Source organism: Lethenteron reissneri, chromosome 30, assembly GCF_015708825.2.
Source record: "Lethenteron reissneri isolate LAM-NWPU_2019-01 chromosome 30, ASM1570882v1, whole genome shotgun sequence".
Classification (NCBI taxonomy): Eukaryota; Metazoa; Chordata; class Hyperoartia; order Petromyzontiformes; family Petromyzontidae; genus Lethenteron; species Lethenteron reissneri.
This window is the reverse complement of record NC_083808.1, coordinates 8,389,163-8,415,985: the sequence shown is the minus strand read 5'-3', so window position 1 is coordinate 8,415,985 and position 26,823 is coordinate 8,389,163. Positions and strand designations below refer to the sequence as shown.

The window sequence follows — 26,823 nt, the reverse complement described above, 5'->3', positions numbered from 1 at the left end:
ATTATATTAACAAAAACAATCGCTTTTGCTAGATATTGAGCATAATAATTACGTTACAGGTGTCGCCGTTATGACTTACAATTGCCGTATCAATATCTTATGAGTGCTGTAAGATAAACGTGCAGCCTTGTAATATCTTGCTCGTGCACTGCTGGTGGGAAGGGCCTCCACTAGAAGGAGCTCTAGAGAGAGCCCCTCTTGATGAGTTTCTGTCCTACTTCCACGCAGGCCAAATATTTTGGAAGAGGTGGAAGTACCTACACGCGATGCGACCTGCAGATAGACTTAAGCGTGGTGCGCCCATTTATCCCGCTGAATGGACAGAGGTGCGTGCATTTTAAGAAACTTTCCCAAGCCGGAATCTCGAACCGGCGACCTCTGGATTGCAAGTTCCATGTGCAAACCGTAACACCATGGCAGCATTCCTTCTGCCAAAGCTCATTGCACGGTTAGCGTGATTTAAACGATCGGCGTTGACATCGGTGATGAAATACGCAATTAATGAAAGCCATTCTAGATTTGAAGCTTTCGTGACTGCAAGGATTCATATTCTTAGGTTTTTTCGGTAAAGTCACGTAGGTAAAAATTAAAATGAATAAAAGTAAAATAAAAATAAAATAAAAATCACGACGTTTCGGAGGCAACACAAGCTTCCGTCTTCAGGTGGAACCGTCACAGCACGATAGCTGTATCAAGTAAGAGAAATTCCAAGAAAACAGTCCTTGTATATATACTGGTTGAGGGTGGGAAAGTGATGGGTATTACCTTGTTATCTCGGCATCTCTTGAGGGAAGGCCAGCGTCTCGAAAAGCTGTGACTTCTTGTCTCGTTTTAATTTTAATTTTTTACCTACGTGACTTTACCGAAAAAACCTAAGAATAATGAAAGCCAACTTGCGAATGCAACCCGAGCCACGAATCGAGCCCACACTGTGCCACCCCCCCTCGGCTCCCACCGCCGCCCCCCTTGTGCCAGCCCGTCCAAGGCTGCCAGCGAGCGTGTGGCCACCAATGACAATGCCACTTCTCCTCCCTGCAGGATGGCAAGGTGGAGCAGGTGCAGAGCCAGGTGCTGTCGCGGGAGGAGATCGAGCAGAAGATCAAGCTGTACAACTTGCGCAGCAGCAGCAAGACCAGCATGGTGCAGGTGAGATGAGGCCTTGCACCTGTCCCGACAGGCCCCCCCCCGCTCACACACGTGCGCGCGATTCAAGCGCCACGCCGCGTTTATTTGCGAACGGCCCGCAGCCATGGTGCATGGTTACAAGGCAATAACTTCACCGTGGGGTGTTTTGTTAATGTTTATGTCTCACATGTGGGTCGTCTCCCAAGCTTTGCACGTCGTCCACCGTATGTTTCACATCAGAAGTACTGATTCAGAATCGGAATCTTTATTTATACTGGAGGAATCCGATGAGCTATAATGATTCTCACGTATTTCGCTGCCATGTGAGAATTGGTTCTTTTATAGGACAGAGCAAGACCTCCCAGATACTGCTCTCGTACAATTGTTTTTTTTAAACACAAAGATTCCTCCAAATCAATGCGCACATACAATCACTAGGAAAACATTAACACGGCGTATCATTACCACCTCCACTCATCTGTCGGTCTCGCGCTGCCACTAAGCAATCTTCGACCACCGTTCGGCCACTCATATTTTATCGACCTGCTAACTTAGGAACTCTGGCGTTGAGGCACAAGGCTGGGTCCCTTGTAAGCTCGTACCCAGGGTAAGAACCAGAGTGCGGACTTAAGTTTGCATCCAAAATCCCTTCCTATGATTCCCGAGATGAAAAAAAGTACAGTCATCAATGTATGATCTTAACCCGGTCATCAATGTGAACATGTTATTTTCTCTGGCTCGAAGTTGACACGAAAAAAAGACCGCATGCGCAATAATATATTTAAGCTCTGTGAACACTTATTAAATATTCAGAGTTATCTTGCTATCAGCAGCAACTTTGCTCATAATTGCCGTAATAAATATTCGCCAGCGACATTATGCCACGCACGCTAAAGCGGAAAGGCGCAAGGTTTTAACAAAAGACCATTGAACGGCGATTGCAGTCACGGCACCATCATTACAAGCTACAACCAACAATAATCACATAATTACGTGATCTCATTGGAGTGTTTGCTTGAAATGTTAAATTGCTTTCCCTATAAATTGGGATAGTTAATTACTATTTTTAAATCATTCGAATAGTTAAGCAAAACAGCCCTTTGTCAAGTCCTCGCTGGATGTGGATTGAAGGGAGTTTCCAGCCTTCGCAAGGAGGGATATCATTAATTGGAACCGTAATTTTTAAAGGGGGTTGAGTAATTGACCACACACAAGTACAAACAAAAATGTGATAGGGAACATTTTTGGCAATGGCCCTTTAGCAGTCTTATTGCCATGTTGAGTTTTGTGTTATTGATACTTTTGTGCACTGCTGTCAATGCCAATTCAGACCCCGACAGCTGTATATTTAGAGTTTGCATGTTCTCCCCATGGTCACGTGGATTTTTTTTCCGAGTCCTCTGGTTTTTCCCTCCATATTTAGAATAAATGTGCGTTTAGAGTAATTGGCTGCTATACATTTCCACATGTTAAGCCACTTCGTTGAGCTATCGTTTGTGGCCAGGTCGCTTATGTAAACGAGCTGATATTTCAGTAGAGTTACCTGGGGAAAAAATATAGTTTAGTATCACAAGAAGAGAGTGTAAATTTTGAAGACAAAGTAATCAAATGCAATATTTCATCAATTAATTTACTTTTTTTAAAGTTTGTCACACGATATTAGTGTCGTCATCGCCTTACCGACCTTCTCTCCGTTGGCACGTTGCGCCCGCCCGCAGCAGGAGAACGGGACGTTCACGGGCTTCATCAAGGTGCAGCTCAACCTGCAGAGGCCCGTCTCCGTGGCGGACGACGGGCGGGCCCACAATGCACTGCTGCAGCCCGTGGCGGCGCCCGGCCCGGCGGGGGGGGGTGGCGGCAGCGGCACGTGCGAAAGCACGGCACGACGCACGACCTTCTACCTGCCACGCGGCACCGAGAAGCAGGTCCACCTGAGCAGCACCAACACGGCGCGCGAGGTGATCGAGGCGCTGCTCCGCAAGTTCCAGGTGATGGACAACCCACGCAAGTTCGCCCTCTTCCAGCACTCAGGGCCAGACGGGCAGGGTAAGTTGTCGGTCGGTCGGTCTGGAGACTTTGTTTTGTCGAAAGTGCGGGGAATTTAATAGAAGCGAGTATTTGGCCGATTTAAATTTGCACGTGATAAGTCACGTGGTTGAGCTGTCGTTTGTGACCAGGTTGCTTCTGAAAAATAACTACTATATGGCTCGGTGGGCCTTAGCTGGTAAAATAAAAAATAGTTTATGGAATTTGTTTTACAGGGTGTCCGCAATGTGCTGTTTGCTACCCCCAGTTGTGTAAATAAGTAACCTTTGGTTGAATAGATGTTGACTGAACGTAAATTGGTTGAACCAATATTAAGACAGATTGTGATGGATCACACAAAGTGGGCAACAGCACAGCATTCACCGCCTTCACTTTTAGCTATCACTTATCTCGTGCCACCATCATTCTAATGATGGATACTAATTCTAAACTACATTCTGTGATATTTCTCTTGTAGCTGCCATTTATATCACATTGTAACAACACAAAATAATTGCAAAGTCATTTCAAGCCATGTCTGCAATGGGGGTTGTTTGACGATACTTTACCACGATGGTCAGTGCTAGCTCGTGAATATGGGGGGGAGGAGACCAGGTTAGATTCAGATATCTCTCGCCACTTATGTAAAAGCTGTGGTCAGGAATAAAACTTATGTCACGGAGTTCATAGCGTCATGTGCTCACGCCGCGCCCATACATAGTTAAACCAAACATCAATGTAGGGGTCACCTAGCGGCAACAGCATTGCAAAGCACCCTGTACATTGTTTAAGGGCCTGTGTAATCAAACGGTTAGAAATCATTAAGGTTTGACCACCAGGTTGATTTACTAATGGCGTTTAAAGTAATAACATGACCGCTATAAAAGCAATTATATTTTACAGGCTGCAAGGAAATTTGATATACTTATATATTTTAATATATACTTAAAACATTTAATTGGTTAAACTACACAGCCAGTGAATGTTATCGAACCTGCAAATGTTCACAAACTGTTGAAGCCAAGCCCGTTATTAACATCATGTGACTGCAGCCGGGTTGTGTAACGGCTCTAGGAGGGGGGGGACTGACGTTGAACTTGCTACCGAATCAGCACCATGGATAGGAATTTTGCAAGGGCACGATTAGTGTACATGTCGGCTTCTAAAATTAGTTCATCGTGTCTCAAGAACATTTCTAACTGTGGTGCTGGATCACTCGGTGATGATTTCCCCATTGTTGTTTGTGCTTGGGTTAGAGCATTGCCTGGTTCTTGGCTTACTCCTTACCCAGGTGGCTGTTCTCGAGTATTTCTCAGGATATTTTCTCGAGTCTAACTTTTCTGTCGACAATTACTTTTACGTCTTTCATGCAAATTGGAGTGAGCCGGCACCAACAATTGCTCTGCAGTTCTCTGTTCGGATGTTTTCAGCCAATTAGTGAGTGTTTTATACTCTGGGAGTAAACCGAAGCACCCAGAGAAAACCCACACGTGCGAGGGGGCAACACTCGATCCCATACAGATGATATCAGTCCACACTTCGTTGTACTGAATTCTGCCAGCAAGTCGGGGTATTGCACCTCAATGTCCACGGGAAGGGAGTCTCGTAACATTTTGTCATGTGTGCGGTGATCCACCAACACTCGCCCCTCCACAGTGCAGGATCACAGGCCACATGCATAGCCACCACCGCACTCTCCCCGTATTTACCATCCTAGGTAATCGCCTCATTACCCCCACTGCGTTAAAAGCAGGATAAATCTATATCCAACTCGCAAACGTAAATGCCCGTGGTTTTGAAAAATATGCAAGATCTGTTTGTAAATAAATGTCTTGCAAAGGAGATGATCATGTATCCAAATAGGGATTGCAAGATGCATTTGGAAATACACATCCATCTTGCATTGGGCACTGCACAAACCTGTTAATACACAGTCTCCGTATTGGAAAGGAAATGATGTATTGACACCCAATAAAATACAGGAATCTCCTTTACAAGATGCGGACGCGTATTCGCACACCTCCCACAGCAATGCTTTTTAATGGGTACAACAGGACTCCTTTTGTTGATTCATCTCGATAGATATTGTGAGACGTATCTGTTGGTACACACGTGTTGCCTTGCAGAAGAGGTACGATCGTGATGTGAAGCGTGGCGGGGGGGGGGCGTTGGGTTTGGGGAGCCGGTCGATTGCACGCGGTTCGACGCGGGGCTCCACGCACGGCAGTCTCACGTGGTCTCTTTCTCCGTTGTCCGTGCCGCCACAGTGTCCAAGCGCAAGCTGAGCGACGAGGAAAACCCCCTGCACCTGCGCCTGCTGAACGGACCCGACCAGACGGCAATGCGCTTCGTCATGCAGGAGAACGAGACCGGCGAGGTCATTGTAAGTCATCGGCCGCCGTGGCGAGATGTAAATTACCTCGCCTGGTATGCAGGAGGTCGTGGGTTACGATCCCGACCCTGACGCCTGCTGCTGTATATTTGGAGGTTGAATGATCTGCACCGTTGTCGCGTGGATATTTCTCCGGATCCTCCAGTTTTGCCCTGCACATTTAGAATCGACGTGCGTTTGGAGGATTTCGCTGCTATAAATGTCCACGTGATAAGCTTCTGAAAAATTTGCTACATAGATCAGTGGGCCCTAGTTGGTAAAATAAAAAAAATACACGGGACGCGGGGATGTCTCGTGCACAACCACGCCGCTGTAACCAGCCGGCCACCTTTGTCTCCCTGGTGCCGGTATTTACACGATTCATCAGGTATTTATTTAAAATCTCAAGAATAAGTCGGGGAGGCTAAGACAGGCCCAGGCATTGCTTATTATCGCTGCGGCTAGGAATTTGAACTTGGGTCACCGGGTTTGCAGGAAATTGCACTCACCATTACATGACCAAATTTCACACACAAAATAGCACAAAGACCCTCTAGTCATGGAGTCTGTTAGGGCCTAGTGCTGTTGGTGAGCACCTATCCGTGCACCAAGTTCTCCAATGTATTCTTGTATCTTTTATTTGTAAATGGTTTTGTTAGGGAGCACCGTTAAAGGCTAGCATGGTGCATGGGGGGATATTGGAGTGAGCACCATGCCTAGCCGCCTTTGTATCTCTCATGCTGATGTTGACGTGCCACTCAAAGAGGTACCCATTTGAGACTGATTTGACCTAGGGGAGCCACAATTCTGGTTCATGTCCCATCTGACATCTGCATTGTACTCGATCGAACTTGGGTGCAAATCAGAATGATAGAGCCGTTTAGTAATGCCTACGCCACCATTGTCGCAGATGTGCGTGCACGCGTACGCACTCGCACTGTTGATATAGTTTGTTATGAATGGCCCTGTGCCCTTGTGTTCCCATTGAGTGGCTCTTTGACCCGCTGTGCCGTGTCTCTCCTGTTACAGTGGGAAGCCTTCACCGTCCCAGAGCTGCAGAATTTCCTGCGGATTTTGAAACGGGAAGAGGATGCGTACGTGCTCAAGGTCCAGGAAAAGTACGACGGCTATCGCCAGAAGCTGGTGGAGGCTCTGGCCACACGCAAGCCCGGCTGAGCCTCCGCCCTACCGCAGCGGAGCCTCGCGAGGTGTCGTCTCGCCAGCGTCGCCACGGGAAAGTGGTGGAAAACGTCGGTGAAGAGAAAACCCGCTGGGAAGAAAAGTCACGACGACGACAACGACGACGACCTGCACCCAAATCTGAATTGTAACGTGACGTGGTGGTGGTTGGGGGGATTGGGTGTGGGGTTTGAGAGGAATGTATATAACATCGGGGGGTAGTGTTGTGGTCTGTAAGGTCATGTGATGTAACGCGTGTGTAGGAAGCACGGAAGATCAATGGTGTGCGGTGTTTGGAATATGTATGTATGTATCTTGAGCTTATTTCGCGCCGCACGTAGCCAACCGTGCTAATGGGAGGCGCAAATAGTGTCGGTGTGAGATGCGGGTGGCGTGGGTATGCACTGAAGGGCGAGAGTGCGAGTGCGAAGCAGGCTAGCGCTTGATTGAGGAGGTGCACCCTTGTGGGCCATGTCCTGCCAATTTGCTCTCTCCGCAAGCGAGATCAAGAGAAGCACAAAAGGCGGAGGGATGGGGTTCGGTGGCCGAGGTTATGGGTGATGCGAGGTGCAAAACTAGTCGTCTGCGCTGAGGAAACTGAGCTGAATGAAAGTCATTTCTATGAAATTGCCAAGGTTGGGAATTTTTCATGCGAAAAAGTTGGTAAAGTTGGATTCCTTAAGAATCTGTGTGGAGTTGAGTGAGTTTTAAAGCAAAAAAAAGGTCAATGTATAATTGCAGGGAATGTTTATGTTTAAATGTCTGTGAACTGTGTGCTGTACTGTTTATTATATTAACTCCCCTCCCTCCCCCATTTCCTAGAAAATTTACATATAAATACTGCATTAAGGAACAGAAAAAAAGACAGATTCAATACTTAACGTTTTATTAAAAAATGTATCTATAGGATGTGGGCGTTGCTGGTAGACCAGCATTTACTGCCCATCCCTAGTTGCAATGCGCAAGGAGGTGGTAGTGCCGTGGATTTGTCCGTGCCCTGCTCCAGTCGTAGCAGCCGGGCTGCCCTCTTCCCCACAACGCTGTTCAATAGGAGTTTCAGGATTCAGGTCCGGCGTTGATGAACTGAGCGGTGGCAATAAATATCCTGGGTCGGGGCTGACGTGTGACTCGTAGGGGAATTTAGAAGTTGGGGTGGCATTCCCACCACACAGGTTGCTAAGTTTGGGAGGTGCTGCTGGAGCTGCTTTGGTGCAGTGCATTCTGGAGACCGTGCGCGCACTGCAGCTGCAGGACGCCCCCCAGGGATGGCAGGGGTAGATATTTACACATGGCGAGGTGCCAATAGAGCAGATCGTTGTCCTGGATGGTGGCGAGCTTCTTACGTGTCATCGGAGCTGCGCTCATCTAGGCAAGCGTAGCGTACTCCATGACACCCCTGCCTTGTCCCTTGTAGAGTAGCGGAGAGGCTTTGGGGAGAAAGTAGATAGGGCCACTTGCTGCAAGATAGACAGCCCTCTGACCTGCTGTTGTGGCCATGGTATTTATGTGGCTGGTCCAATTGAGTTATTTTTTTGTCAATGGTGACCCCCAAAATGTTGATGGCTGTGGGACTCTGCGATGGTAATTCCATTGAATGTCAAGGGAAGGTGCTTGGGCTGTGTTATTGGCCACTTTTCAGCCCAAGCCTGGATGTTAACCTGGCCCTGTCAATTGCTAAATTGTTCACCATTCTTGGCTGGGTGTGGTAGGATTGCAGAGCTTTAACTTTGTTGGTTGTGGGATCCCTTATCTCTGTTTATAGCATGTTGGTTTTGTTGTCGAGCAAGCAAGTAAAATTGTGTTGAAGCGTCTCCAGGTTTAGGTATGTTGCTGCTGTTGGCATTGCCCTTCTCTATGCTCCTCGTTGAACCGGGGTTGGTCACCTGGCAAGATGGTCATGGAGGAGTGAGGATATGTTGGGTTATGAGGTTCAATATCTTGGTGGTATACGATCTAGTCGCTGATGATGGTCCACATCGCCTCATGGATGCCCCAGTCTCTCGAGCTACTAGATCTGCTCGCAATTTGTCCCCGCTTAGCACGGTGGTGGTGCCGCACGAGACATGATGCTACGTGTCCTCGGTGCAACAACGTGAGCTGGTCTCCACCACAAGGTCTATGCGGTGGTCACTCCTACCGATGCTGATGGGCAGATGCATCTGCGAGAGGTAGATTCGTGATGACAAAGGTCAGGTTAGTCACTCCCCTCGTGTTGGTTCTCAAACCGCCTGCCACAAGTTCAAGTTCAAGTCCCGGTCTGGCAGTTGTGTCCTTCTAGACTTGGTCAGTGGTGGTGGTGGAGGACATTGAAGTCCCCCCACCCAGAGGACATTTTGTGCCCTTGCTGCTCTTAGTGCTTCCTCCAAGTGATGTGCAATATGGAGGAATAGTGACTCTCATCATCGGCATAGGGGAGGGGACGGTAGGTGGTAATCGTTAGAATGTTTCCTTGCCCTTGTTTATCTTGGAGCCATGGAACTCCGTGGGGGTGCAAATGCGACGTTGACGACACCCGAGATTACTCCCGTGTGTGGCTTTATACCCAACTTGTCGTGGGTCTCCTGCCTGGCCGGTGGGCCAGGACACGTGGCAGATAGATTTGTGCTAAAAGTGGCTATAAGTGGGATTGTAGAAAAATATGAACAGATTATATAAACAAAAGGAATGTTATGGATGTGCAATACGACGAGTGTTCTACGCTGGTTCTGATGAACTAATTTGCGTGGCATGTTTCGAGACTGCTTAGATTAAGTCGGTAGGAAATAATTAGGTCTTAGAAGTGGGGAATGGAAGGGCTTGGGGAGGGACCTGCCTGCTGGATCACAAGGGCTATCGACGACACTACTGGGGTTGGAACGAGTGTTGTCTCTGCCATAGACGAGCGCACACGCACGCACACACGCGGTAGCCGGGAGGTTTATTCACCTTAATCTTGCATGCTCGAGGGGAATTCTTCTCCCCGTAGGTCGATATAAGTTAATATTGTATTTAAATAAGTAATACAGTTCAGTAAACGGATACAACTGTAAATGAGAAGTAAATACGAGTAGTTTTGGTAATAATTTTATAAGCAGCAACTATTGGGCTGTTAGTGAATTTAATTCTGCTTTAAGTGCCAAGCCACTTTGCAATCAATTGAAAATGTAACTTGAGTTTTTGAAATATGTTCTGAAAATGTGCATGTCCGTGTTGGGTGTTCCACATTTTCAGCTTTTGAGTGGCTAAACAATAATTGTTGAAACATGATTCGCTAAGAAAGCTTCACCGATGCGCGACAACGATTGCCCAAATTGGAGTAAGCGTTGCCAAAATCTGAACAGGTGGAACTCTCTGCACAGTGAATGGTAATGCCTGTTCTGTCTGTCTCGTGCTCTTCGTGTATCGTATGGCAAGGCTTGAGCAGCAATGTTTATACATGTTCACGTCGTGGTTGGCGAGTGAGCAAGTGGACGGGCGGCTGTCGGGGAGTGGCCTGGTGAATGTCTGAAATGCCCCCCCTAACCCCCCCATGTACGTACAGTTGTTAAAAGCTCTGGGGAATGGAATAATGTTTTATTTTACTTTACGAACGCGCAGCGTGGGCGTTCACCTGTCAAGCTGACAGCCGCCGCGGTTAATGTTACGTCGGAGCCCCCGTTGCAAGCTGACCAACCTCGACACGTGGCGATGCGGCGAATGAGGTTTTAAACGCGACCATTTAAGCTGTTGCCAGCAGCAGTTTTATCATTAATCACGGGGATTCGAAATCTGCGGTAGCGCCACTGTTGTTCATCGTCATTGGTTATGACCATCATCGGCCACGATCCATCCACTACTGGATGATGGCCTCCCCCACATAGCGGTGAGGATCGTTTGACCATACTTCACCACACCGATGAAGAAAATCGAGTGAACAAAAACTCGCAGAAACAAAATTCGTGGGCGGCGGCGGTGGCCGCGCTCCCCCCCCCCGTGTCGTTTTGTGTCTCTCACAAATTTGAGTGACTCAAAGGATGGAGGCGCTTTCTTGTTTGTTTGTTTGTTGTCGTCTGGACGTTTGGTTCATTCGAGGCGGCAATACTTGCGATACATTGAAGGCTCTCTCGTAGGCTGTTCCCTGGGGGAGGGTGGGGGGGGGTTACAGATGATTAATTGCACATGTATTTATCAGCATTAGCCGCTAACGGTGGGAAGGAGTCGTGGCTGGTGATAATGTGAGGGTTAATGAGGGGTCGACACGAGGGGTAATTGTGATCTTGGTGTTTAATTGGCCTGGAAATTACATTATCCGCATCTAACGTTCTTAGGTTCTTTATTCATTAGGCATTACATTGGTGCAGACACCCATTAGAATGCATGGTCATGTTACAATAACACAAAAAATCCTGTTTGATCTTTTAGGCATGTAAGTATGTTGAACTTCTTTTGAACCATATGTAGCCAACCATACTAATTGGAGGTACAATCTCTATGTAGGCATTCTGATAGCCGATTCCTACAAAAATATTGAGATTGATAATTGTTTATAAGCCTAATTCGCGACAGCTCACCCACGCTAATATTTAGCAAAATTATCGAGATTCATTTTTGCAAGGAGACCAATCAAACTTTATATGGCGCGGTAGCATGCAGGGTGTGAATAATGTGTTCGGCACAGTCTATACATAAATATCCAGTAATGTATGCAATGCGTTACATAGGTGAATATTATTTATAGGGTGTTGGTTTATAATAACGTAGCATGATTTTTGTTTTGTTGTAGCAAATGGGCGCATCCCCGCTGTAGAAAGAATTGCAATCAAAAGTGACGCCTCAATTCTCTGGCTCTCCTATTGACCGCGTCTCTAAGCAAATATTATATTTAAAGAAAAAAACACTTACACGAATGTTTTACGAAGACCCACATCCACAATTCTCGATTTTAAGTGCCCGAGTTGTCAGAGAGCAAAGGCTACGACTATTGAGTGACTTATAAGAGAGTAGCTCGTCAGAAAAAATAAGTGGGGGGAGAATTTGGCAACACATTGCATGAATTTAGTAATGCTGAGAAACGCGATTTAAACTCGTACAGTTGTGTACAATTATCATTTTTCTGACAAATCAATAAGTGTTTTTTCGGTAAAATATGCCTGCGTTCGGTTCACTTGGGTGTTTAAAAGCTCCAGGGCCAATTAAATCAATCAAACTGTCAAGAGCCAACACCCTTTCATTCGATCTGCAAACGAAGTTGCGTCCATTAGTCCGCAGTTCTCGGAAGCAGGAGGCAAGTGCGGTCATGGTATAGTTGGTGGGAGGTGGGGGGAGTGGACTGAGCAGCATTCGGTGCCCAATTTCAATGCATTCTCTCTTAAAGAGAGGCCCCACGGCTTGCCCTGCTGCCCAAGCCGTACAGAGGTGGCTTTCACGTCGTTTTTGGCTTGGGGCCCATGTGAGAGGGGACACGTGGAGGCGAGGCAGGGGGGGGGGGTTGACAGCTGGGCAGCAATGCACGTCGGTGAGTGGGGGGGGGGCCATACAAGAAGCCCCACTCCAGTGCCTTATATGTACATGCAATAAGTCACCGCGTGGAAGGCAAAGGCTTATTTGGGCAAAGTCGGTGTTGGGCAGCTTGGCCGCGTGCGTTGCACTTATCTGCTCCGTGGCAGGCATTTGATGGCCGCGACGCAAATGACACGTGGCCATCCCAGCAGCGCGTGCTATCTGTCCTAAGTTCGACCATATTATTATCATCCCCGACGTTGAGTGCTGCATGCCACGGCGTGACGTTTGGGATATAAGGCTCCGTCTAATCTCCGTTATATGGGTGGGGGTCCCAGGTTCCTGGGCCCATGTCCCATCGAGCAGTGGGTGGAGGGGCCTATGTGGTGATTCACGAATATTTGGTGATTCTCCACATATGCTTAGGTTTTTTCGGTAAAGTCACGTAGGTAAAAAAATTAAATTAATAAAAGTAAAATACATGTGACCGTGACGCCGGCCTGCAATGGCTCTCCAGCAAACGTTGATGTTGTTTAGACTCGAGTGAAACTGCGGGTGGGCGATCATTCTTCTAAAAATGAACATAGCACTGTACTTTAAATTACAACATTTTGGCTACCACAGTCTTCTTGCAGATGTTGCCAGTTACAATTTCCTGATTGCACTGGTGTGTTTTTTGTTGTAAACAAAGTGGTAAATAAGAGTTGCACTGTTTTAACTTTGGCTTTAAGTGACGCCGCAGTTTGTGCTACTTTAAAATAAAGTGGTGGCCGTATTGGAGGGGCGTGTGGCCAATCACATGCGAGTGTTATTCATTAAATTGGAATTATTTTAAGTGAATACATTGAGATTATAAATGACGACTCGAGAGGTGACTCTTCGCAACCATTAATCGTTTGGCATTCATGTCGGTCTCGCTTTTACACTCGCATGGATTTGGTTTTTACGATGCCCTTAATTGAATCTGTCATTGCTGCACCCAAGTCAACATATATCGAGCGTGTATATAGAGCGATTAAAATAATCCCCGTAGGTAATGTTTACTGTTGAACAGTATAAATAAATAAATGGTACTAGATGTATAAAAAAAATCTTTAAACGTAGAGGCAATTGGGGAACAATGTTATTGCTGTTTCTAAGGATTTCTATATTGGTATTATTTTGTAATAAGTTACTGTATTTGTATATGTTTGTCCCTTGTTCTTTCTGTTGCTCACAAATGCGACTCACCCCCCGACCCCCACCTTGACCAAAGCCTATTTATAACGAAGGAAGTGCGTTTTTTTTGTATTGGACTTGCGTTGTTGAGAAGTGTACGGCACGCGCACTAAAGGACAAACTTTTAACGGTGCCACCTGTGAAAATAAAGCGTGCAGCAGGCCTTTGCACTGTTTCTAATAAAACGCAATAAAAATGTTTTGCAAAGAAAAACGAGCGTTGTGGTATTTGTTTAGCGTGTGCCTGAACGTGCTTGGAATACGACAACATCGCCCATCAGAGATTTGCCCATGTATGGTACTGTGGATTATTAATCGCGATTAAATGGTATGGATTCTGCTCCAGTCGACACAATAAAACAAACATAAAAAATACCGGGTTGATCGTAATTTGCGGGCTAATCGCTGTGTCGCTTCATTGCCAATCGATCGGTGGCTTGAGCAATGATGTGACAACCTCCCCCCCCCCCTTCATTTGATTGGCTAAAATCAGCAAGATCGGTGATTCCGTCGCCGTCCGCTTTCATTGTGACCACTGCTGCAATGGTTGTTAGCACGCTGGACTTGCCCGTTCCACTTCCCGCTCTGGAAGTTGAAACAGCGGCGCGTTTCTTAAATCTCTCCCACCGCCTCTGTCCACCCAGCAGTGTGAGTACAGCACAGTTTTACTAAACGGAACACTTTGTTATTTTACCAGCTAAGGCCCAACTGAGCTATGTAGCTCTTTTTCAGAAACGACCTGGCCACAAGTGAAAGCTCAACCAAGTGGCATATCGCCTGGGAATTTATAGCAACCAAATACTCTAATAAACGCATGTTGATTTTAAATGTGTAGTGAAAAACCGGAGGACCCGGATAAAAATCCACAGGCGGCAGGGTCGGGATCGAACCCACGACCTCCTGTATACCAGGCAAGGTAGTTAACATCTCGCCACCGTGGCCCCTGTCAGTTCATTGGCAGGTTGCGTGCGGTGGGGTAAAGTTATGGGATTCTACCGGCGTGGAAGAGTAGGCCAAGTACCATCTGAAGGAGCACTCGAGAGCCAACCTGGTAAAGACATCTGTCAGCTGATGGCACGAGCAAATAATTAACTGCAGGGCTACAGATTTACTTTCAAATACATGCCAACCAAACGATTGTACGTGCGATAGTGCAGTAACAATTAGGCAACATATACACAGTTCAGCGTGTTTTGTGGCATTCAGTACTGTAGAATGAGAGACCTGTTTTCCCAAAAGGGTGTTCGTGGTATCTTCACTTGGTGGAATGTGGAACACGTGCAACCCAAGGTCTTTTATGTCCGGATCTCTTTCAGCCTTTGAGACAACATTAAACGGCGTGGAGACAATGGAAAAAATAGAGGCCCTGCTTGAATGACAAGCATCCACATTTGTGAAAGGAGTATAGGGGTGAGCGTGGAATAGACATTCTAAAGAGGGAATGCCCTTTGGAAGGGATTTTTCAATGTTATGGCGAGAGCACACGTGTTAACACTTGTTTAAACTTAAGAGGCCATGTGCAATGCGAAGTCTGTTAACATTGCAATTGCAGGGTGTTCAGGAAATTAGCGAGTGTCTACTTTAGCACGAGGACGCAAGCAGCCAGCAAATGGTATTCGCGTTCAGAATACGTGTGATTAAACGTCACGGACGCCTAATAGGCAATTCAAACTGGGGTTACCCCTGATGGAATCAATTTAAGCGAGTGCGTTGATTCCTCAAGAGGACTTTTCGCAACTTCTGAGGTTTAATGTGTCAAATTAAAAGCTCCCCATTATTACCTTTCCTATATAAATGACGTCGAATATCCGGACGTTATTAATCCACACGAACCAATTAACCGCCCAAAAATTAGGGCGGTTGGCAACCAAAATAACAAGAGCAGGCATTTTAAAATCCTTCATATTAAGTTCACTTGCTTGCTTGCGCGCTTACGAACGTGCAAATATTTCGGTCGTTTTTTAACCCACTTCCCGTGATCCAATCGAGCTGACATTTTGCACACAGACTCGTTGTGCGTGACAATTTATTTTCGTGAAATTTTTTTCCCATAACTTTACACTTTTAGGAATTAAAAAAATTATATTTAATTACCAATTGCTTAATGGTGGCAGCCATCTCAAGCCAGAGGACGAGAGGACTCTAGCCGCCACGCATATAAAGGATTTATAGTGAAAAACTTTGTTTTTACGGGTTAGTTTTTTATTTTTGAATTCGGTAAAAAAAGAAAAGCCACCCTCAATATTTAAAGAGCCGCCAATGCACGTGTTGAATCCGAGACGGCGCTCCTTAACCTGAATTAATAACGCCACGAAGCCAGTGCGTTTAAAGGGCAGCATGCGGAGCTCTGGAGCCCTTAGCCCAGACCAAGCGCAGTTTGTGTGCTCGGTGTAGCCGTCAATGTTTATGCTGTAGATGTTAACATTTCACAGTTATGTGCATTATTAATCTCATGTACGCTCCCTTTCTATAGCACAGTGAGGCGCGTTCCCGTGGTTTAAAACAGGCTGCACAATTGTTTTGTTGTCCAGTAACCTATTTGTGCATGGTGGTATAACTACCGGCGAAACGTCGTACTATGAATCGAATTGTAAATGTTGTGGGTTTACTCTCCAACACACCGGTGTGTTGAATTAGTAACGGATTGGCGTGTTTTATTTACGTGGCAAACCTTACTAACCGTAACCAGTTGTGTCAGGTGGTGGCGGGTTTAACGACGCATTTATATTTACGTAAATCTAACCCAAAATAACCTATATTATCGATATTGGTGGCGAAATCCTACGGGTTAAACTGGCGTAACTTATTTACTCGACAGGGTTTTACCAGATGTCCTGTGACCCCTCAAATAATTGACCCCTGACATTTTTACTTTTGCTTATTCATTTGTTTCCAAACCCGTTGGCATACAGCAACAGTATTAGGGGTTAGAGAATTAAATGGGGGTCCCAAGACATCTGGGTCACCGTGCCGATGTTCACATACCCGCCCAGACCTCAGTCCCCAGTGGGTCACGGAATCGAAATTACACCGCACTGTCCTGCTAATGACAATTTCCTGGTAAAATACAATCGGCATTCGAGTTTTGTTTTGACAAACGTCTTCCCCACACCAACTCCACCACAGAATGTTTCGTGCGCAAGTAGGATTTCCTAATTTACTGAAAATCAAAGAAGATGGTTTTGATTTTGTTCATCAGTGTACCAGCAATGCCAAAAAAAACTCGTCTGGCCGGCGTCATATTTGTATTTCCCCAGGGCAGATTTAATTGCTGCTTGTTTTCATTTGCATGGGAATGCAGGATGAGACGTACATTAGGCACAGCCTGCCACTATAAATATAAGTTTGTTTTGTTCTGCAAGCAGAAGGGCACAGTGAAACAGCCGACAAACAAAAACACTTTGGGCAAAGTTTACAGGTTTCTTGCACGCTACACTAGTGATTAGGTCATTGCTGTACATGCGTCGAACATTGTACAATGTATGCACAATTCAACGACGATCCAATTGTGTATACGCTTTGAATTGTTGTATTTGACAGCGAGTGCGTGTCTGTGAACTGTCCTGTCGATGTGCCTATTCTCGTGAATAGTTCAACACTGACCTTAGGAGAGGAATATTGAAGTGACTCATCAGCTCCAATAAGCCGGCTCAATGGTGAACATTCTGGTGATCTGAATAACCAGCCACCTAAAGCCTAATTGCCAGATGAAACAAACGTATGCTGCTGCTCTTACAGCTCTTTGTAATTCCACTGCTCGATGAAGGCAACCCCATGTGATGTCAGCCATGGGGCATTATGTATATAATTGGATGGCAACTCGGGGATAGAGTTAAATACTAATCTATGGCTCTCAAATCTTCTCGGTACATAATACAATAAACTGCAGAATCAGAAAAGCACTTTCTTTGTTGTCTACTCTAGCATTCAAAAAAATGAAACGTAACCTTATAATTCGTTACAGATGGTCTCCCACTATGTTCCAACGTAATCTATTTTGTCCATTGGCCACTGGGTGTGGTTAAATATACACACGTTCATTTCTATGAATTGAGTTTGTTGTAACAAGGCTCCAATTGTACGATTTAGCAGCAGTCATATACACTAGAGTGTAGTTAAATGTGAAATTTATACATTTAATCCAAAACACACAAACAGTCATTGTAAACGATCACATTTACAACAGAATGAACACAAAACAGTTTATTCTTAAAATTAATACATTACCCCACCTACAGCACAAAGAATAAAGCAGTGCAACACAATTGTATTTGTATTTCTCAGTTTGCGGCTATTACCATTACAATTTAAGTCTAGATAATTTAATAAGTACATCAAGTCACCCTGTTCATACATAAAACATATGATTCAAGGAGTTAAGGTCCCTCGCAATTTGGGACAGCTTACGTTACAAACTTCACACATATACCGCATGTAAACGCACGCGCATGCGCATGAACACGCGTGTGCACAAATACAACGCACAAATGCAGGCGCCGAGATTGTGAAAGCTTTGTTACTCTACGTTGAACTGCCTTCACACCGTAAGCAGCCAACCGTGTTAATCGGAGGTGCGGGGGAAGGAGGAAAAAAATCAAGACGCAAAAAGCAGTTCTAGAGAAATCATTTTTCAATTTAGAAACGTCTTTGATGAGGTGAGCAGGCAGTGCTCGAGTTGCCAAAATAAGGATTGCCTCCACTGTTTAAAACGGAACGATTGACCCGACTGGCTAACCTTTGAATGCAGCAGCTTATGAAACTCTTAAAACTAGCTTGGTCAATATGCACAATTTTACTTAGCGAACACACGTTAAATGAAGATGGCCGAACAAAACTGAGCTTTACCATAATATGGCACAGCAAAGTAGGCATAGTATAGCTGAAGTTGACTGGATTGTCTTGTGAATAATTGCCACTAAATTAAAAATGCATTACCACAATAACCTGCACACCGTACAATTTAAAGGACTCTCACAGCCCAGGTCTCAGGCAGACAACTTTTGAATTATACATTTCTTCTAGATTTGAAGCTTTCGTGACTGCAAAGATTCATATTCTTAGGTTTTTTCGGTTAAGTCACGTAAGTAAAACATCAAAATAAAAAAAATGAAAATAAAAATCACGACGTTTCGGAGGCAACACAAGTACATTTCTCACAAAAAATATAGAAATTGGGTGACCTCTTTGTCGTGGGAGCCTTTGTTAAAATCACTGTCGCTGAGAACACGGCCAAAACGTTTAGCAGCCAGCAACAAAGAGCACTCGTGAAGGTGTGATAAGAGTTTAATACACATTGTGTTTAAGTGGGAAAGGGGAGCATTACATCACCAAAAGGCAACCCATTTGCCCCAACAGTGCCCACCCAGGGAAGAATGTTAACTGGCGTACAAAAACCTTTTGTATCCAATCCAGTGTTTCTGTATGGAAATTAGACTAAACTGTTGTGTTCTGGAAAAATGTGACAAATGTTAACCAGCCCAAAGGAATTTAAATTTATCTGGCGAAAATTGAAATATGGTTTAGTGTACTCTGCAAGTATATTTAAATACATTTCCTAGATAATACCTCTGTACTGTACTTTTATCATTTAGGCTTATGCAAGTTAGGCTCAAAAGAGACGCATTTGGCTGAAGTGTTGGTGTGAAGGCTTAGTTGCTCCACAACACCCTCCCGTGAAACTGGGCGGCGATGGGTGACTTTAGAGTGTGCGGCTCGACAACTTGGTGTGGTTGAGTTAACATTCACAGCAGTTAACAAATCTCAGAAAAGAAAATAATTTTAGAAACTAAAGCCAAATGGGGAGTATCCTATAAGAGTCCTAACTATATCAATTGGCTATCTGGAAAAGTAAAACGCCAATTATACAACTGCAGAATGGCAGAGGTGGGACAAAGTCATTGTTATGCAAGTCCAAGTCGAGTCTGAAGTCATCAAATTCATGACTCGAGTCTGACTCGAGTCCAAGTCACATGACTCGAGTCCACACCTCAGAGGTGGGACAAAGTCATTGTTATGCAAGTCCAAGTCGAGTCTGAAGTCATCAAATTCATGACTCGAGTCTGACTCGAGTCCAAGTCACATGACTCGAGTCCACACCTCAGAGGTGGGACAAAGTCATTGTTATGCAAGTCCAAGTCGAGTCTGAAGTCATCAAATTCATGACTCGAGTCTGACTCGAGTCCAAGTCACATGACTCGAGTCCACACCTCAGAGGTGGGACAAAGTCATTGTTATGCAAGTCCAAGTCGAGTCTGAAGTCATCAAATTCATGACTCGAGTCTGACTCGAGTCCAAGTCACATGACTCGAGTCCACACCTCAGCAGAATGGTATTATTTTTTACTTCGACACCAATGGAATCCAGTTGAAATATTGGTCGGTTTGTGTCAGCCCATTGTGGCAATCGACTCCCGGATTGATCGTGTGGGTCGTAGGGGTTATATGACCATACTTCAGCACGTTCGTCATTGGGGGTTGGCGAAGGCGAGGAGCACAAAAGTGGGAGCATAGAAGTACGGTAGAACAATTGATTTTGTTGAAATATTCTGCTGCCCACAATGTAGCCTCACGGCCAGTGAAATTTGTTGTTGTGCATGGGTGTCTCCTATTCCAGCACAATCCAGGTTCAACCCTCCTTCACTGCTGAGATGCCACAAGATGGGGTGCATTTCCGGATCAATTGGTTATTGGCATTGGTCATTTTACCTGCTCGACTCAATATCGCAGTCTTGCCGTTCATAAGTGACAAAACTAAAATTACGAAAATATGGACTAATTACTTAAGATATTCACGACGCCGGAGCTGTAGCAATCAAACTGCGAGCGATCAAGGCTCACAGTGGCCCACCGTCTGCAAGTGTTACATTTTGCAAGGCGGAAAAGCTTTTCACAGATACAAAAACACAGAGTGACTCCCTTTAATCCAGTAGCAATAGTAAAAAAACCAGATATCTCAACATTGTTGACACATGTTGGATTTTTTTAAAGCAAAGTTAATTCGTTGCATGTGGTTCCAAAACAAATTGTGTTGGATTCATACAACAGGGGGACTTTGCTTGAAAACAGTCCTTCCCATAAACTTTCAAACATGAAGCTTTGCCAATAGCTGGTAACATCACTTAGTTCAGGAATAGACAGCTCACTTTAACGTAGGCCACATTAAAGTGGCCGAATGCCACACTTCGAGTTATCGGAGAAAATAAATAATTTAGACAATGTCTAAAGTAAGTGCAACTTCCAAACCTACAATAAATAAATGTTTTTCACTCAAGGTTTCTGTCCGCTCTATATCCCTGTCAAAGGGGGCATGGGTATATAGGATTGACTTAGAAAAACATATTAACTGCTTTGAATTTAGTTTCAAGCAATTAAGAATAATTGGGATTTCTAGTTACAATACCCGTATTCATATTGTGAATGTCAAGATCTTTCACGTGTAATGCAAAGACAGCGGCATAATTTGATAATATTCCACTGATATTAACGCCAGGGCAAAGGGAAATTAAACAATTTGTTGACGTCTTGTGCATTGCCTAAGTGGTGTTATCGAACACGAAGCTAACCGACCTGCTAAACCATTTAACATATCTCCCTAGTGCCATGTATCTCCCTTCACTCTTATGCTCTGCTTAAAGTATAACAAACTGTACACCATATTGCAGAGTGGACACAATTTTCACTGCTCAACAACACTTACTACGTATATGCATTTGAGTTGCGGCCACTACGTCTGCAAATTTGCGCGCGTTACAAATTGTACTATTATTATTATTAACCTTGCGATGTTATAAACTGAAACAATTGTACAACAGCGCCCTCTGCCTGCACAACACCTGTATGTCACACCGACATCACAGGCGTTCACATTCGAGTGGCGGGAACACTAAATAGTGCATCATCAACGCTCGCCATGACCATCATAATCGAATGCATTAACTATTCTGCACTGATCACATGAGAGCAAGGGCAATCTTTCATAGCATTTCCATAACATATACCACGACTATGCTTCACCACAGAATGCATTTTTGAATGCATGTTTTCTACCACCTGTACACGCAAAGTCAAGCAAGACGATACAGTAACACCAATGGCCCTGTAATCCATCTAGGGAATCTGCACGAGTACCACCCTGGAGTAGATGACTGCCAGAATTCAGGTGGGTGCGGCCAGTACCTTTACCCCCTGCCATAAGTCTGTATGTTGAACTTCTTTCGCACCGAATGTAGCCAACTTCGCGTTTGGCAGATATATATATGCACACTAGTCCGCCTTCACACCTGCAAGTTGTGTCTACTCTCTGGTTCATCTGCGTTTGCTTGGAGTAGATCTCTCTCAATTTCTGAAAGGGTTACAAAGGGTAGGCTATATGTGTCACCAAGTGGCTGGGACTCACTTCCTTTTACTCGCTCCGCGATGATGAAATGGCCTGCACGTTCTGATGTATGGCGGCAGGGCATCAAGGTGGCTGCATCACGTGGGAAGTGATGCAAAAGCCACTCCACAGCCGTAGGTTTCAGTTAAAAGGACGCATTGGCATGCTCCCTTAAAGTTGTGAAAACATTTGCTATGTGACTATTATGAAAGTGACACATTGCAATTTCCAGTAAGATTATACGTGCCTTGCAACAAACTATTGAAGACCACTTATCCATGCTCTTGACCGCACAGAGTGTCTTTGTTTAGTTGTGATAATAGTTATGACTGGAAAATTAATCTAAAGTTAGACGTTTTGTAAATAGAATATCCTAAAATGTCATGTTAACTGAATCCCAGGCATGGTGGCCCTCAGATGAATGGCTTGTGTTGTAATGCCACGTCCTTTAGTCTCCTCTTTGGTTACAATCGGGGCGGGCGTCACAAATCACCACTGGGAAGTCCACATGGATGCGTGGGTGATTCCAGCCGCACCATGCCCTGTCAGAAAGTGCACGTGTTTCACACAAACATACACAGACACACACACACAGCAAAGCTTGCATCATGAAAAGGCCTGACCAAAATAGAGTACTTTGCCAAACGCAATTACATTTGTTTAATCAAGGCAAGAGCCCATTCATTATCCCTCTTCAAAAATAACATCATTTATCTCATTTAACAATAAAGGTTATTATATTTTTGTAGGGTATGTAGAGACAGTTTACAAGTCAAGGGTTGGACTTACAACAACAATGAATTTTTCTTGCAAATTATCACCTACTCGATTTTCAATGTACTTACTTCAAGTATGTGCGCTTTGATTGTAACATTATATAGAAAAATAAATAGAACAAGTAAAAATGTATACAGCTATCCAAAATAAGTATTCCACTCACAAACTCAATAATAGTTGTTAGCTCTTCATAGTTTTGCCAAAATGTATTTACTATGCAGTGAATGACGAGATATAGGTTACACGTGACAAATTCCATGCAGCCACAGACTGCTCAAATCAGGATGCTTATATGAAAAACAAACACAGGACAGTGTTGGTAGTGGGCTGTTGAGAAATAATTTTGCTTTGGAAAACAGGAAGTAACTCACCAAATAAAAATGTACACAATTGTCATTCAAATACGTTTAATGATTTATTTTGCTTTTTAATCGAAACTCTGTGTTACTAACTTGGCTGTTTCTTAAATGTCCAACTTCAACAAGACAGCATTCTATTGAAGGCCAGCTGAAAGGACAATCCAGATGCTGGAATTGAACTACTCACCTCATGAATGCTGGTTCAGTGGCGGTTGCATTGTGTACGAGGTTACCCAGGTACTTGAAGAGTGTTGGGAGTACTGATCCGATTATGTGGGGGATTAAATGTCTTGTTACTTTTAAAATCAATTTTATCCATGTCCTGAGATGTATTAAAGATCTCAAGTGACTTCTGGTTCACGCAGTAGAGGGCAGTTCTTTCCCACCCACTCTGCATATGAGAGTTGTATGCCAGACCAATATTTTATTTCTTAGAGCTGGAACTTAGCCAAATTATTTGCAGAACAAAATATTACGTGATGGGTATTTGCTTTTTGCAATCATTGGTGACCGAGTTGAGATCATCAACACACTACCATTGCGCGAGATTTTGGTTTAATCACAGGCAGCTGCCTGGATTCAAAGCCAAGATTTCAGTGGTGACAGCTCAACGATTTGACCTCCGAGTCACCGGGTGCACCTGTGAGGGATTTATAGGCATAAGCTTGACTTGATAGGCCAGTCATTCTGCTCACCTGCGGAATGAGATTTTGGCACAGCCGGAGCAACTTTGCTCTGCGCTTCCCATTGCTGTTCACCAACTTCTCCTCGTAAAACTCATGTGCCAGGTCTCCATCCTCATCAAAGTACATCGAGCTGAGTGGTTACACAACAGCACACCGGTGGTCAATGGCAAATGAGTACAATTTTAAGACGGGCATTAAAGCTCCATTGCATTGCTATCTGGTGTGAGCTTTGAATGCTGATATACATTTTAACAAGAGTGTAATGAAGACAGTCCAAACAAGTGTTATGAGACTGGCTCGATTCGTGAGTAAGTAAATTAGTGTATGTATAGCATGGGTGTGTGGCTGGATTAGGTAAACCTGCTATATTACTGTACACATAGCACAGTAACTACATTGTCACTTTAGGGGCCAATTTTATGATAGAAGTAACACAACACAGAAGATCGCATCAATTTCAAAATGTTCATAAGGTTCTTGAGGCTGGATTGATTAAGTTCCAAAGCAGTGAATCACAGGATCTCCTTAGAAAAAGTGTAAACAGCAGGAAGTGAGAAGCAATGCAACAAAAGCTGATGTCAGGAGGTATTGCTGGGCTATAGCAACGACAGCCGAGGTGAAGTGTATGTATGTTGAACTTCTTTAGCATAGTACGTAGCCAAATGTGCTAATCGGAGGGGCGGAGGGTGCGCTATAATCACGTGTTGAGCCTACAAAAGACTTTAACAGCAGACTTGAATACTGTAGCTAGAGGCATAATTTCCTTGTCAACAAGATATATTCTTTCATACAGTGCATTTGGAGAGCTCTTGATTCCAGAGAGATGACAATGGGCCAAATCCAAACCCGACTCGGATTTTAATGACCGATCTTTAAATTAATTGTGTTTACTTATTTAACCATTACTTTCAAATGGAAAAATTGCGGTAGTGATACTACTACACGTGTACATTGTAGTACTGTATCGCCGTCTTTAGCAGGGCCATTTCCACGAAGAGCTATTGTCTTAAGCAGCATGTATTCGGTACTATTGGTGGCCTTAATGATGACAAGGTTGAGGTCAAGAGGTCATCATTACCAATGCCTCTGAAGGCACGAAACCTTGCCATCACTTTCTCCCCTATGCCAGAACCTTGCAGTTGTTAACACGACCTCCAAGATCTCCTCTTACTGTATTCGACATGTTGCTGTGTTTCCATCTGGCATTCATGTCCCTGTAACATGTCCTCCTCCATTCTAAGCATGTCCCACCCAACTTAATTTCCTCTCTCGTGATTACATCCACACAGCGGAGATGGCAGTGCTACTCATATGTTAAAAGCCATTGTGGACTCAGAACAAAGGCAATGTTTAAGAATTGCTTTTACCCTTTCTGGCAATAAAACAGGTGTGTTAAGACGTTAAAACACGAAACAGAAACCTTTTGCAAGGAATCATGTCTGCATTAACCATACATTGTGGTGAACAGGCAAACAAAAACATGATCTGGTAATAAATTTGCATTGTCTTGGAAACGGATTGGTCCACAAGATAGACAGCTTTATTTTAAATACAATGCACAGATTATTACCAGAGCATCTTTTTTATCAGCATGTTCACAAGTATGTGTGGGTAATGCAGACATGATTCTTTGGAAAAGGTTTGTTTGGTGTTTTAACACCTGTCTTTATTGCAAGAAAGGGTAAAACCAATTCTTATACGTTGATGCTGGCAAGGAAAGTCCCAGGAAGTGACTTGTCACATTCTGATTTTCTGAACCTCCAAGTTTTGTTTCCCCCCATTTTGCCATAAAATGCACAACACCCTCTGCTAAGGAGCTGCACACGAAGGCTTCAAGACAAACCATCGACCCCTCGTCAGTAATTCGCACACTCGCTGTCAACACGCATCATTGAATATTTCATATCACACGTCTCTCTCACATCCCTCCGTACGTGTCTCTTTGCCTCTCTTCTAACCCCCCCAAGTTGTTTGCCCACATCCTTCGCTCAAACTCACATCACCTTCCACTAACAACACCTGTAACCAAACGCCCGCAGGCCAACAACTCGATAGAGAATCTAACAAAACCTCAAAGCGTCATTCACTCGAGTCCAGTACTATATGACGGTAACCATTTAATTCCGAAACGTCCAAAGTTGTTTACCATTCCCTTCAACCAGACTCACACCATCAACCTACACACATGCAACAACGAATCTCCAAGATGCTTACATGTATCCTATCCTTCCACTGAATTCACCGTGTTCGCAGCTGTACTCTAAACACCTTGCCATTGTGGCGTTGTAACAAAAGCGTTGAAACAGGGCATTAAAGCTCCCTTTCGCTGCACACTTAAAACAAACACACCATCATCACGCCCGTGGCCCAGTTGCAATTACACACAGCGCCTGATCCGAAACGAAAATGTCCCCACCGCTAACACCTCAAGTGAACGTCACACATCCATCACTGAAGCCACAAACCTCACTCACCTTCGCCTCGTGAGCACCAAACGCGGCCTAGCCGAGCATCGGACCCCGGCCTGGGCCACGCTCCTCCCGGGGCTCTGCGCCGCCTCGGCCCGGCACGTCGAGCAGCCCGAGCAGCCTCGGCCCCCGGGGCTGCATCGCTGCGTCTTGCGAGTGCCGTTCGGGGGGGCCGCGTCCACACCGCCGTCGGAGCGCCTCTTGGGGCCCCGCGAACTGCTCCTCCACAGGCGCGAATTCTCGCCGCCCATGGAGGACCCCCGTGGGTTTTAATTTGGCTGGCGGTGGTGATGTGGATGGTTGTGGTGGTGGTATGGCTGGCTGGCTGGCTGGCCCGGTGGGTGGGTGGCGATGGCGTGGATGGGTTTGGTGGTGGTTGTTGTTGTTGTTGATGATGATGGGTTTTGTGGTGGTGGTGGTTGAGGGCTTTGGCTGATCGTGGCGACGGCGGTTGTTGTTGTTGGCGTGGTGGTCGTGACGTTGCCTTGACCAATGGGAGCGCTCTCCGGGACGCTCCGCCCACAGAGGGCGTGGTCTGTGTGGTGGGGGAGCGGTGGTGCAGCGGTTAGCGCGCTGCGCACATGAACCCCGAGAACCGAGTTCGATTCCCGCTCACGACCACAGATACCGGTGACGATTATCTTGAACCGGTCCCTGGGGTTCACCCTGGGTCGACTCGTGCGGTGCGTTAAAACGTCGCCACTGGGGGGGGGGGGGGGGGGGAGACAAAAGCGGCCATGCGCTGACACGTGGCCGGTCGTCTCCTTGACACACTCCTATGTCGCT

At 45.2% G+C, this 26,823-nt stretch overlaps 2 protein-coding genes across 3 annotated transcripts in view; one reads left to right on the top strand and one right to left on the bottom strand.

Annotated features, from left to right (window-relative positions):
• LOC133349493 (ras association domain-containing protein 3-like) overlaps positions 1–13,580 on the top strand; it is an 85,226-nt gene extending 71,646 nt beyond the window's left edge. For both annotated transcript variants that reach the window (XM_061562995.1, XM_061562996.1), the window contains 4 exons: positions 1,039–1,146; positions 2,844–3,171; positions 5,418–5,533; positions 6,551–13,580. In XM_061562995.1, coding sequence (XP_061418979.1) covers positions 1,039–1,146; positions 2,844–3,171; positions 5,418–5,533; positions 6,551–6,697 — 699 coding nt within the window. In that variant the 3' untranslated portion in view covers positions 6,698–13,580. The remainder of the gene's footprint in view (positions 1–1,038; positions 1,147–2,843; positions 3,172–5,417; positions 5,534–6,550) is intronic.
• Positions 13,581–19,472: 5,892 nt separating this feature from the next.
• On the bottom strand, positions 19,473–26,520 carry TUSC2 (tumor suppressor 2, mitochondrial calcium regulator). The gene is made up of 3 exons (XM_061562983.1): positions 26,044–26,520; positions 23,579–23,699; positions 19,473–22,289 (listed from the first exon to the last, which is right to left on the bottom strand). Exons 1-3 carry the CDS (start codon positions 26,286–26,288, stop codon positions 22,230–22,232), a joined length of 426 nt encoding a protein of 141 aa, XP_061418967.1. The 5' UTR covers positions 26,289–26,520; the 3' UTR covers positions 19,473–22,229.
• Positions 26,521–26,823: the final 303 nt, after the last annotated feature.

Bases quoted from the DNA above. Each gene is read 5' to 3' on its own strand.
- TUSC2 (XM_061562983.1), bottom strand. From the start codon at position 26,288: ATGGGCGGCGAGAATTCGCGCCTGTGGAGGAGCAGTTCGCGGGGCCCC. The intron at 23,700-26,043 runs GTGAGTGAGGTT...GTAACCACTCAG, and splicing joins TTGGTGCTCACGAGGCGAAG to CTCGATGTACTTTGATGAGG. The intron at 22,290-23,578 runs GTGAGCAGAATG...ACTTTCTGACAG, and splicing joins GCCAAAATCTCATTCCGCAG to GGCATGGTGCGGCTGGAATC.